Below are 13,583 nucleotides of genomic sequence, written 5' to 3'. Positions count from 1 at the left end.
TTAACTCCGTTTTACTTTTACAAGTAAAACTTTTGCCGGGTTTGTTTGCGCGAGCACGACGACGCTGCTAGATCCTGGATATTTTTACCTGTGTGCAGGAAGAACAACAGACGACGCATCATCTAGTCTGGTCTCGCTCCTGCGCCGTCTGTTGTTCTTTATTATCTAGCAGCGTCGTCGGGCTCGCACAAACAAACCCGGTGAAAGTTTTACTTGCTCCGGACAAGTAAAACAGCGTTAATGTCGAGCCCTGTATCGGTTAGTATGAAGGAGAGAGTGGGGGAGTGGGAGGAGGAGGGCAGGGAACAGCAACATCTACACACCATGCATAGACGGGTCAGCATGGCACACTAGACTACAGTACATCTATCTAGCGTGGATACGTACCACCACCCCTCTGTAAGGAGCTGAGAACCTGAGAGGTAAGTGCCAGTGCTACAGAGAGACAAGGGGGGAAAACCAGACAACATGGGCCATGTTACACCTACTGACAATTAGTACTGTTTTACTTTACTTTATTTCTTCTGAGTGGGGCAGTCCCACTCACATATTTTTCATTTTATTGGACAGATACAGTGAAGACAGACAGGAAAGTAAGGAGAAGAAGGGAGAGAGGGCATGTCAGCAGGGCATGGGCCGGATTCGAACCCATGCCGACATGGGCATATGTGTGCACTGTAGACCGCGGTGCTAGACCACTGGATAACACTGTAATAAAAGTGTTTCTGATTCTCTGATTCTGATCTGATAACAGAGATATGAAATGAACACAGCTAAGTGTTGGTCCCCATGTTGGTCCCCTAAGTGTTGGTCGGGAAAACGTCAGTAAATAAAGTATTACGATGTGTGGTGGGCTGCTCTTGTTTATGGTCTATAGACGACTAAAAACGAGCCCATGTCCTGGACGACTAGAAAGCACTTCGTTAAGGAACTCTCCGTTGCGCATGGTTCGTTAGTTTAGGTTAGGTTTCATCTGTGGCAGGAAACTGGGCCGTGGTACCAGACCAGAGCAGAGTGCATGCTGGGCCATCTCACCGTGTTCTGTCTCTTGAGCTTCAGTTGGTTGACAGCCAGGGCCTCTGCGTACTCCAGCTGTTCGATCTCCTCCATCTTCTCGTTGTAACTCCTGATCTGCTCGTTAATCAGCATCTCTATACACCTGGGGGGGGGGTTAGGGTTGGGGGGGGGGGGGTTTACAATATGGCTGAGTTTCTGGTGGGGTTGCACACGTTACTATACTGTCAAGGGCTAATAAAAGACAAATGAACTAGACCTATGTATTGGGGAAATTGACGTAGTAGTTTGCAGAAGTCCCTTTTGACATATAAACATATTCTAATCATGAATTGAATATCAAATTTAAACTAAATTCTTCTTACTCCAAGTTCATTAATTGAACTAAAGGTAAAGACCAACAAGCGTTTCTACTACTGTACAGCTACTAAGTACACATATATATATATATATAGTCATCTACATCTATAGACCAGGGTTCCGACAAGTTCCAACAAGTCCAATTTAAGACCTTTTTAGACCTTTTTTAGACCTCTTTGAATCGAATTTTAGACCTATTTGTGACACCATATGATAGCTTGTTGTCATCCTCGAGGTGATGAAATTAGGGATTTCACTGCCACACAGACAAGAAAGGAAGGGAATTGGCATTTTTTGGGTTCCAGCTTGATTAATTTCCGTGTAAATAGATGGTGGTCGGACTGATTTCCTTGCAGGATCTCATTTCTAAGACCTAGCACCTCATTTTTAGACTGAATAACTGAAATTCGAGACCTTTTTAGGCCTTAATCTGTTTGTTTTGTTGGATTTTAGACTTTAAGGGCCAGTTTCACAGACAAGGCTTAAGCCTAATCCTAGACTAAAAAACATCTTCAATGGAGATTTTACATTGAAAGTGTGATTTAGTCCAGGACTAGGCTTAAGCCTTGTCTGTGAAACCGGCCCTAAGGCTTTTTAAGACCAGCGCAGGAACCCTGTATATATATAGTCATCTACATCTCTAGACTCACGTGGTGGTACAGCTACTATGTACATATATATATATATAGTCATCTACATGTATAGACTCACGTGGTGGTCTTGGCCACGTCCTTCATGCTCATCAGAGGGTCAGCGCTGTCCGGGCAGCGCAGGATGCAGGGGGCGAACACGATGGCCAGGGAGTTGGGAGACATGCGGTTGTGGGCCTCCTCCTTAGACACTCTGGAGGAGAGACACACACACATCACTGAAACATGACTTCATTCACATCACTGAAACATGACTTCACTCAAGCCTTAGTAGATATACTGACAACAGCAGGGCTACAATCTAAACCAACTCATGGACAGAGCCTTCAGCGTGGCCGCACCTACTCTCTCTGGAACTCCCTCCCCATAGTGATCCGCAACGCCCCCACCCTGGACTCCTTCAAATCAGCCCTCAAAACCCATCTGTTCTCCAAGGCCTTTGGCCCCTAGTCACTGTTTCTGTTTTGCTTTGTTTGTTTTCTGTTTTGTCTGTCTGACCATTTTGTTTATTATAAGTTATTATTATTATTACTGTTGGACCAGGTGCGTCCCAGTGAGCCCAGGTGACGTGGGTATCTGAAGGGAGACAGGAGGACATATCTAACCTGACCAGGTGGAAGACCAGTCTCTCTAAGCAGTTGAAGTTGGCTGTCGGGAGCTGTTCCAACAGTTTGTAGATTTCATGGAGTTGCTCTTGTTTCTCAGGAAGTTCTACAAAAGGAAATACATAAAACATTAAAAAAAACATTTAAAATAACAACAATAAAGCCATAACGTTTTCATAGCTGACCAATAACCTGACCCCAGCACATGCATTAAAACATTCAGAACAAAAGATCAGTGAAATACAAAAGACATTTCCCCCCAACACCAACAAAGGCTTGTCAAAGGGCTCCCCCTGGTGGAGACTTCATAAATAAAGATGAGAGCAGTGTTGTGCGTCGCCACCGTTGAGAGTGAGGGGGCGGGGCTTACCCACGGCCCGGTTGAAGGCGTTATAATGGATGAAGGTCATGAGGGGGTCAGGGAGCTCCCGCAACCACTGCTTCACCAGGCCTGTGACCGTGTGGATGGGGTAGTCCTCCAAGCACACCGCATGGGGGTCTGCACGACAACACAACGTCAACACAACACCAACACAACATCAACACAACATCAACACAACATCAACACAACATCAACACAACATCAACAACACCTACACCATCGTGAGCTTAGAATGATAAGGTTCTATCTCCGTTTAGGGTAGTTCAGAGATATTGAGCGTCAACGTTTTTACATTCCATTATGTTTTGTGAGATGGAACCGTTGTATTTTATTAATTACTAACTAAAACATGTCAACATTTTAAAAATAACACCACACAGGCATTAATAAACACCTAATGGATCAGATTATGTAAAAAACTCAATTTTGACCAAAAATGGAGATAGAACCTTAGAATGGCAGAAACATCACATGGCTAAAACACAACAGACATGGCTGATTTCATGAGACTGAACTCCATTTCTCCAGTGCTGTGAGAGGGTGTGGCGGTCTTGTAGTCTGTTGATATACACTCACTGAACACTTTATCAGGAACACCTGTCCACCTGTCAACAGTCCGAGCTGTGGAGGTGGTGGAATAGTGTGGAATGTTTTCTTGGCACACTTGGGGCCCATTAATACCAATCAATCATGGCTTGAATGCCACAGCCTATTATTGTCGTGAGTATTGTTGCTGACCGTGTGCGTCCCTTCATGGCCACAATGTCCCCATCTTGTAATGGTTAGTTCCAGCTAGGGCTGCAACGATTAGTCGACATAATCGACGACGTCGATCATAAAAACTCGTCAACGTGGAATTTTAGTGTCGACTAATCCTATAGAATTTTTTAAAAACGTTTTTTTTTTTTTTTTTTAAGCGGGAGCCATGCAAGAATCAGCTGGGTAAGTTTTAGCTAACGTTGTTAGCCAACTGGCTAACGTTATATTGTTAGGGTCGTAATGTTTATGTTAGCTTTACTGTTACATGTTGGAAAACAACGTCTCATGGACAGGGCTGTACATGCTATGAGCGTTTGTGCTATTAATTTATTTGCCCTGTGGCACGCGTGTGACAGACAGAGGCGCTTGTATGTAACGTTACCTAGCAGGGGTTTTCCATGTTGAAGCCAGGAGAACGCGAGATGAAATGAAGTGAGGGGTGGTCGCTATTAAAATACCAGGTAGTCATGGTGGATGATCATGAATGATGCTTGATAAGTGAATGCTATTTCAATTATGTTGAGTCCACCAGCGAGCTGTCTGTAAGATAAACAGCGCCAAGCGTAGCCTACTAACGTAAGCTGTCTGTAGTCTAGCCAGCAATGCTAGCTAGCCAATCAACTAGCTCTGTGAGCAGCTGTAGCTTGGCGTAACGTTAGGTTAGATAGCTAGTTAAGCCGGATTTATGCTTCTGCGTCGCCATTTACGCGCAGCGAAAAGCCACACGACTAATCGCGACTAATTGGAAAAATAATCGACAGATTAGTCGACTACCAAAATAATCGTTAGTTGCAGCCCTAGTTCCAGCATGATAATGTTACCATGTCCCAAAGCAAAAGCCGTCTATCCAAAACTGGTTTCGTGACAATTAGCTCAGTGTTCTTCAGTGGCCTTCCCAGTCACTGGATTTGAATCCAATGTCTTTGGGATGTGGTAGACCGGGAGATTCACAGCTTGAAAGTGCACCTGATCACGTCATCATGGACCAGAATCTCAATAGAATGTTTCCAACATCTTATGGAATCAACGCCACGAAGAATTGAGGCTGTTTTGAGAGCAAAAGGGAGGCCCTACCCAGTTTTTAGTATAATGTTCCATATTATTATTATTAATATATAATCCCTATTATTATTAAAAGTGCTCAGTGAGTGGATATGTTACGGTACATGTTGGAATACGGTACATGTGGGAAAACTAGGGTTAGGGTTAGGTGCTACGTCGACTTGGTACATACTGGCATGTCTAACCCTACCCCTAACCTTAACCCTACCCCTAACCCTAACCCTAGCACCCTAGCACCTAACCCTAACCCTAGTTTTCCCACATGTACCGTAACACATTATATAACCAGTTCGGGGTTGCCATGGTAACAGCCCGGTGCTGCGGTACGGTTCCTACCAGTCTCCAGCAGCTGATGCAGCTCCTTCATGCGGTTGGCGGAGCCAGACTTGCGGTAGATGCCCTCGGTGTAGAGGCCGTTCATCTCCACGTGCTCCAGGAGCATCTCCAGCACCATGGGCACGGGCACCGTGTCGCTGGTCAGGGCGCCCACGCGCACCCCGAAGTGCAGCCCGCCGCCCTCCTCCTCACCCTGCAAGACCCAACAACACACACACAACAGTCAGAGGCTGAATCACTTCAGTGATGTCATATCGACAGTTATATCCAACAGTTAGTTCCGACCAAGTAATTTGATTGGACAAGAGGCATTCCATGAGTGCTGATTTTACTATATGTATCACTCCGAAATGACCGTTAATACAAAGTAGCTAGCCTGCAGATGTTTGTGTTCAGGTTACTAGGCAACAGTCCAGTTGCGGAACAATTTTTTGTTGACGGAGCCAAAATAAATGATTAAATAAACAAACAAATCGGATGACTTCTTTACCTTTTTGGAGCAGAATGTAGAGCAGTCGGTGACGATTTTTCCCATGCACTTCTTGTGGCACACCATCTTACAATCTGAGGGAAAAACATCTAAAGTTGAACATCTCAGTCCACTGTCCAACATCAGCAGAGCTCTTCCTGGTTCATACTGTGGTGTAGAACGTGAACGGTGTCCCAGTGTGTCGTCACGGTGATGTGTGGTACTCACAGCTGCACATGTAGGCCTTCTCCATGCCCCAGATGTAGGAGGTGCACTGGTCACAGGACTGCATGATGTTCACCTGGTACGTGCTGAACATGTGGTCCATAGGGTTGTCCATCTGTGGGAAACATACAATATTCGGTTGTTACGTCTGACGTCACGCGTGACGTTTAGCAATTTCCGGGTCCAAATAAAAAAATCCCCGCACCAGAGTACCAGTGTACTAAAGCGGTAGAATGACAGTTCAATCGTTTTTTAGACTCGGATCTATTCATACAACAAGGGACTTTCAGCACTTTCCCGTTTTTCCTATATTGTCAGCGTCTTTGAGCCTCGGAAAAGCGCTATATAAATATAATGAATTATTATTATTACTGAGGCATTTCGAAGAGAGCGCCTCAGCCAACTTTGGACCCGGAAACACGTCACGACTTAACAATCGAATACCAATCATAATGACACTGGAAAGTAATTTCATTTAACATCCCTTCTCGTGACAGAGGAAGAGTGCTACTTACACTCTTGTCCTTCTTCCGCCTCTTCTTCCTGGCTTTAGCAGGCTGAAACACACAAACAGACAGGCCGTGACAGACTGAATACACTCCCATCAGTTAGAGCTTTCAGCGTGGCCGCACCCACCCTCTGGAACTCCCTCCCCACAGTGATCCACAACGCCTCCACCCTGAACTTCTCCTTCAAATCATCCCTTTAAACCCATCTGTTCACCGAGGCATTTGGCCCCTAGTCACTGTTTCTGTTTTGCTTTGTTTGTTTTCTGTTTTGTCTGTCTGACCATTCCCCTTTTTTAGAATTGTAAAGCGTCCTTGGGTTTTTGAAAGGCGCTATAGAAATAATAATAATAATAATTATTATTATTAATAATAATTCCGTCAGCTAATCCACAAAGGACCCTCCGCAGTCTAACGTTGACGAAAGCAATTTCACAGCAAAAGCAAAAAAAGGAAAAAAGCACAGTGGAATATAAAGGTGTTCCATTAGTCGTGAGTTTAGAATTATAAGGTTCTATCTCTAACTCTCTAAGTTTTTACATTCCATTATGTTTTGTGAGATGGAACCTTTGTATTTTATTAATTACTAACTCAAAAATGTCAACATTTTAAATAACACCACACAGGCATTAATAAACACCTAATGGATCAGATTATGTAAAAAACTCAATTTTGACAAAAATGGAGATAGAACCTTAGAATTCTAACGTATTGATGTGTTGAGGTGTTCAGAGCCAGGGGGGCCTAGCGGGCCAAGCAGGCCCGGCCCAGGTCCACTCACCTTGACAGGCTCCGCCTCCTCCTTCTTGATCTCCCCCCTGATGAAGCCATCCAGGACCGACTGGAACAGGTTGACCACCAGCTGGACCTCTCCCTTCTGCTTGTCCCCCGCCAGGCTGATCACGCGGTTCTGGTAGCCGCGCATCAGACCCTTGTAACCAGTGTGGGGTTGCTGAGAGAGGGAGGGGGGGGTGGAGGGAGGGATGGAGGGAGGGAGGGATGGAGGGAGGGAGGGAGGGACGGAGGGATGGAGGGATGGACGGAAGGATGGAGGGAGGGATGGAGGGAGGGAGGGATAGAGGGAGGGAAGGAGGGATGGAGGGAGGGACAGAGGGATGGAGGGAGGGACAGAGGGATGGAGGGATGGAGGGAGGGACAGAGGGATGGAGGGAGGGATGGAGGGAGGGAGGAATGGAGGGAGGGACAGAGGGATGGAGGGAGGGAGGGAGGGAGGGATGGAGGGAGGGAGGGAGGGAGGGACAGAGGGATGGAGGGAGGGACAGAGGGGTGGAGGGAGGGACAGAGGGGTGGCGGGAGGGAGGGAGGGATGGAGGGATGGAGGGAGGGAGGGACAGAGGGATGGACAGAGGGATGGAGGGAGGAACAGAGGGATGGAGGGAGGGACAGAGGGGTGGAGGGAGGGGTGGAGGGAGGTTTGGAGGGAGGGGTGGAGGGAGGGAGGGAGGGACAGTGGGATGGACAGAGGGATGGAGGGAGGGACAGAGGGGTGGAGGGAGGGATGGAGGGAGGGACAGTGGGATGGACAGTGGGATGGACAGAGGGATGGAGGGAGGGACAGAGGGGTGGAGGGAGGGATGGAGGGAGGGACAGTGGGATGGACAGAGGGATGGACAGAGGGACAGAGGGGTGGAGAGAGGGATGGAGAGAGGGATGGAGGGAGGGATGGAGGGAGGGAAGGAAGGAGAGTCAGCCATGTCATGAAGCAGTGATATACAAACAGTATGCATGGTTTACCACTGTGAGTTGGTTAGGTTGCCAATCGATCTGGCGCGGTACTAACTATCTAACAAACGGACACAAACCCCTAGAGACAGCAGGTTGAAATGCTATAACCGGCCTCACTGTACATTTCTACATCTACAGAGAAGCGCAGGTCCCAGGTTTCCGTGGGAAACAGAGCTAGCTGTGGGTGGGGTGTGGGTGGGGTAGCGAGGTTCAGGCTCACCGGTAGAGAGTACATGCCCTTGATGATCTCTCTGAACTGCATGGTGGCGGTGATGAAGATGTTCTCTGTGGCCGACAGCTGCTTCCCCCTGGAGCGGAAGTCATTCACCTGCAGAGGGAGGGGGGAGGAGGAGGAGGAGGAGGAGGAGGAGGAGGAGGAGGAGGGGGAGGAGAAGGAGGAGGAGGAGAAGGAGGAAAAGGAGGAGGAGAAAGAGGAGGAGGAGGAGAGCGTGCATAGAGTGAGTATGACAGAGTTGCATCTCCACCTCCATCATCATCTACCGTTCATTAACAACTCTCACACCTGCTGTCAAAGGTACGTGAGGTGCCGTACCCAGCGGCGGGACCACAGGGGGCAGAGTGACGGAATGCTGGAGTGACAGAACTACGGAACTACGGAATGCCGGAATGCCGTCGTACCTGATTGCCCAGGAACTCGTCCAGGTGTCGCAGCTCGTTAGTGTTGGTGATCTCGCGGTCTAACGAGGCGTTCCACTGCTCCGACACGCGCGTGGCGCGGCTGATCTTGATGGTGGGGTTGCGCCGGGGCGCGGCGTCGGCGTGGGGCGGGTGGGGGGAGCGGGACGGGAGGGAGGACGAGGGGGCTGTGGAGGTAGGGGACAGAGGGGAAGACATGTTGTTATACGTACCTCATATTATTCAGGGATGCAAACTGGTGATGGCCCAAAAAGGTGACACATTTTTTTTTGTCTGAAAACAAAGAACATTTATGAAAACTGTTGACCTATTTTGAGGTAAAAACGGCTAGTTTGCCTGTATTATACTGATGTGCTGGGTGCAACAACTAAGAAAGAAGTAGGCAGAATATACCAGGAAATAGCTTGAGTATGAGGGTGGATGAAGGGCTCTGCACACAGCGTGCGATTTCTGTTGCGCGTCAACATTCCATGTTGAAGTTTGAATGGAAGTCTATGAGACTATTCAAAATGAATGGAATCGAATTTTCGCCGTGCGATTAAAATCGGGGCCGTGTGTGTTGAAATGCGATGTTCTCATAGACTTCCATTCAAACTTCAACATGGAATGTTGACGCGCAACAGAAATCGCACGCTGTGTGCAGAGCCCTTGATAGAATATAAACACTGATTATCTTCAATAGCGAGCGGCTGAAGACACAGAACTGCTACACAGTTCCAAACAGAGTAGTAGAGAGTAAGAGAACTCTAAATAAGTTGTTAGGATTCAACACGGGGCACTATTTACCCAGAAAACAAACATCTAGATGAACAAAGCCACTGGGATGATGATAATAATAATATTAATAATACACCTGTGTTTTCTCTGAGTGTGCATCGGCCCTACAGTTTGTTGTCCAAGCAATAAGACTAAGTTGTGAGCTTAGAATGATAAGGTTCTTATCTCCGTTTAGGGTAGTTCAGAGATATTGAGTGTCAAAGTTTTTACATTCCATTATGTTTTGTGAGACGGACCCTTTGTATTTTATCAATTACTAACTCAAACATGTCAACATTTTAAAAATAACACCACACAGGCATTAATAAACACCTAATGGATCAGATTATGTAAAAAACTCAATTTTGACAAAAATGGAGATAGAACCTTATAATTCTAACGTCATGAAGTCTCTAGTGTCAGGTGTCAGGTGTGCTCACCCTCTCCTCCACGGTCGCTCAGGGCCGCCGTCGGGTCTGACTCGTCTGGCGTCTGGGCGTCCTTGTGGGGGCGCTTCTTCAGGATCTTCCTCAGGAACCCTGTGGACCTGCAACACACAGAGAGAGAGAGAGAGAGAGAGAGAGAGATAGAGACAGAGAGAGAGAGAGAGAGAGAGAGAGAGAGAGAGAGAGAGAGAGAGAGAGAGAGAGAGAGAGAGAGAGAGAGAGAGAGAGAGAGAGAGAGAGAGAGAGAGAGAGAGAGAGAGCTTGGTTTACCCCCGGAGTGACCACAAGCATACAGGACATGAACCATGTGGGAGGAGACTTCAGTCTCAGGAAATTTCCTCCAGAAACACAGACACAGACACAGACACAGACACAGACACAGACACAGACACAGACACAGACACAGACACACACACACACACACACACACAATTTTGGTGGGTTTGGGTGTAATCACTTGGCATGAGTTAACAGAACAAGTTTACAGTTTACAGTACAATCTCAACAATGTCATCATGGATGGGCTATCCCTGGAGTACTTGTGGTTAACAGATACAAGTGTGTCACAGCCATGGCACGTGTGTTGTAACATTCAACAGGTGAGAGAGAGGCGAGCGCCGAACATCTGAGGGGTGAGTGTTGACAGATTTATGGTCAGATTCTCCATCTCTGTGTCTTGTCCCACATACTTTCCGATAAGCTCTGCATTGCTCTGCTGTATTGCCATGGTAACCTTCCCAAATCATATCAAAACAGAGCTCTACAGTCCTACAGTCTGATAAAACTTTCGGCCGATAAAAAAAAAAAACGAACGAACGAATCAAATCTGTTTCATGAGTAAATGAAGTTGAGGAATTTCCGGAATCTCCCATCTTCCCATAACAAACTGCCGCTGTAGAGAGTCTATATATGGGAATACTGTGTGTGTGTGTGCCGCATGCCACCGGAGGGAGCTTCCCGTGATTATACAAGGAAGAGTGGTTTCTCATGGAGCGATCTGAGTCAGACCTCATAGGTTTGTGTGTGTGTGTGTGTGTGTGTGTGTGTCTGTGTGTGTGTGTGTATCTGTGTGAGTGTGTGTGTGTGTGTGTGTCTGTGTGAGTGCAGTGTAGTAGTGTGTAAATGAGGATTACGGTTATTATTTTTGCTGCGTTAATCTGTCTATTAAACTGCATCTACTCTTCCCTGTCTTCTTAGCCCAAACAACCAATATTCTTTAACCAACACCTGAAAGAAGCTAGTAGTACTTGGGCTGATACAGCCATGATGTCCTCGAGTTAGCAGGCACCTTCAACAGGCTCCATTCAGGCTGTAAACGCGTCTGCCAAAATGACAAGATTGTCACGGCCCTATTAGATGATTAGATGATTAGATGATTGGATTAAATCACAAGCTAGAGGGAGTTTCCACTTTCCACCCTATGTCTTACACACGTCTGCTCCTTTCGAATCCACGTTGGAGAGTGAACAAGTAGCTACTTCTGAGACTTCAGGAGAAGGGTAGGAAATAAGAGTGCAGACAGGACAACCCTCCTGATCTTCTTCTTCTTCTTCTTCGGCGTATGGGTTGTTGATTTCCTCTCCACTCCACCAGGCTCGGGGCCGAGGGGCTACCCTTTTACCACCCCGAGACCTGGTTGAGGGGCTCACCCGGGCTATATTTCTGGACACCCCTCCTGATAAGCCGCCAAGACCCCCCCCTTCCCTCCAGTGGTTTTCCTGCAGCAGTGAGCCTACCTGTCGGGGGTGGAGGGCTGGGTGTAGACGGTGTCCTGGTGCCCTGAGGCGTCGTGGGGCTTCCTCTTCAGAGAGCTGGCCTTACCCCCATCAGGACACACGTCTGCAGGAGACAGGACCTGCAGCGGCACAACACACAGTACACAGTGAGGAATGCAACCGTTTACTCTGACTGTATACTACCTGTCGAGGAGACGTCCGCAATCTGTTTCAGGGGGGATTAAGCCTTTGTAAACATCTGGTGATAGAAGGAATGTCCTGGAGTTTAGGAGAGGGGGACAATGAGAGATGAATTGACCCCGTCGAGCGTCGACCCCCGTGCAGACAGAATATTCCAGAAATTCATTCAACCCCGCAAAACACCGTCCCAGCAAACAGCAACCTTCGAAGCTCACCATTCATTGACCCAAGCAACACACACGAATCATCGTCAGAAGTCCGTCACATTGTTTCGCAGTCAAAACAATACCCATAGTCGTGCATGCATATGGACAGGTCAGAACACTGACCTTTGACGGCGAGGAGCTGAGGCGATAGTACAGACCACGATAGTCCTAAACATACCATAATATAATACTGTACACTACTACAGTACACCTTGATTGTAAATCTGAAGTCTGAGTGTTATGTTTAAAGATTCTTCATAAATGTAAAATTGCCTTTTGTTTTCACATCAAGAAATTTCAAATTCATGACTTGAATTTCAATTCCACCTCTTTGCATTGAGGGAATCGAAATCAAAAATGGACTCTGAACACTGGAACACTGGCCACCATAAACCACAGCACCCCAGGCGATTTAGTTTAGGTGGTACCTACTACCTTATCCTTATCCTTAGGCCTGGGCTTGGACTTGGGTTTGGGGTTGTTTTGGCGCATGGGTCTACTGGGGCTGATGGTGGTCAGAGGGAATGTCCAGCACCCCACGTCCTCCATTTCTGGGCTTAAGTTAACTGGCAAGCGTCTACGAGCGCGGGCTAGCCGGCGTTTTTGTTTGGAGCGCCTACGAGGTCGCGCTCTGACCTATAGCGAGAGAGCCAGGGAAGCACAACCACACACACACTCGGGACGTCACTCATCAGCGCTGCTCACGGTCTGACCTTTGACCTTTGTGCCTGGTCAGACCTTACATACTGCCCACTGTAACTTGGACTGAATGAGAAGAACAGTTCACATAAGAGGCTTGACAACAAAACACGGTGTTAACAACAGTTCGTGACGTTAGAATTATAAGGTTCTATCTCCATTTTTGGTCAAAATTTTTTTTTTTTTACATAATCTGATCCATTAGGTGTTTATTAATGCCTGTGTGGTGTTATTTTTTAAATGTTGACATTTCTGAGTTAGTAATTAATAAAATACAAAGGTTCCATCTCACAAAACATAATGGAATGTCAAAACTTTGACGCTCAATATCTCTGAACTACCCTAAACGGAGATAGAACCTTATAATTCTAAACTCACGAGTTCACATACACACACTTGACACAAAACACGGTGTTAACAACAGTTCAGCCAGAGAGAGGCGGGGTACGTTACCTCTCTGTTTGGAGGAGCGCTGGCGCCCTCCGACCCCGGAGACAAGCTGTCTAAGGATGAGGAGGTTTCTCGGCTGCTGAGGGAAAGATACACAGATGAGATGTGTGGAAATCCAACCGGCAACAGTCCGAGGAATCTCAGAGAGTGCTTTGAAGAGGCGTGCACATCGAGTTTGACCGTACAGGGGATGAAATGCATTAGAATTCGAAGGCTATAGCCTCAAATGAAAAGGATAGTAGTGTTAATTCAGCGGACAGCGGACACTAGCAAGAGGGGTTGATATGAGTACAAAAGAAGAGATTTGGTGAGGCTGCATTCTCATTTTATGCACCCAGA

General features: G+C 47.1%; 1 protein-coding gene across 1 annotated transcript in view; it reads right to left on the bottom strand.

The window, feature by feature from the left end:
• Positions 1-13,583, bottom strand: part of LOC308161934 (myosin IXB) — a gene marked incomplete at its 5' end in the record, with an annotated part of 55,326 nt that overhangs the window by 4,019 nt on the left and 37,724 nt on the right. Inside the window, 16 exons of the mRNA XM_080536014.1 lie at positions 388-435; positions 1,036-1,159; positions 2,086-2,217; positions 2,630-2,735; positions 3,000-3,128; positions 5,169-5,361; positions 5,659-5,732; positions 5,866-5,977; positions 6,378-6,419; positions 7,150-7,320; positions 8,335-8,442; positions 8,754-8,938; positions 9,968-10,074; positions 11,710-11,828; positions 12,531-12,731; positions 13,248-13,323. Of these exons, the coding sequence (XP_080392140.1) occupies positions 388-435; positions 1,036-1,159; positions 2,086-2,217; positions 2,630-2,735; positions 3,000-3,128; positions 5,169-5,361; positions 5,659-5,732; positions 5,866-5,977; positions 6,378-6,419; positions 7,150-7,320; positions 8,335-8,442; positions 8,754-8,938; positions 9,968-10,074; positions 11,710-11,828; positions 12,531-12,731; positions 13,248-13,323 (1,927 nt within the window). The remainder of the gene's footprint in view (positions 1-387; positions 436-1,035; positions 1,160-2,085; positions 2,218-2,629; positions 2,736-2,999; positions 3,129-5,168; positions 5,362-5,658; positions 5,733-5,865; positions 5,978-6,377; positions 6,420-7,149; positions 7,321-8,334; positions 8,443-8,753; positions 8,939-9,967; positions 10,075-11,709; positions 11,829-12,530; positions 12,732-13,247; positions 13,324-13,583) is intronic.

The sequence above is a fragment of the Nansenia antarctica genome (genome assembly GCF_963989245.1).
Source record: "Nansenia antarctica genome assembly, chromosome: 7".
NCBI classification, from domain to species: Eukaryota; Metazoa; Chordata; class Actinopteri; order Argentiniformes; family Microstomatidae; genus Nansenia; species Nansenia antarctica.
The sequence above is the reverse complement of the archived record's forward strand: the minus strand, read 5'-3'. Positions and strand labels throughout refer to the sequence as shown.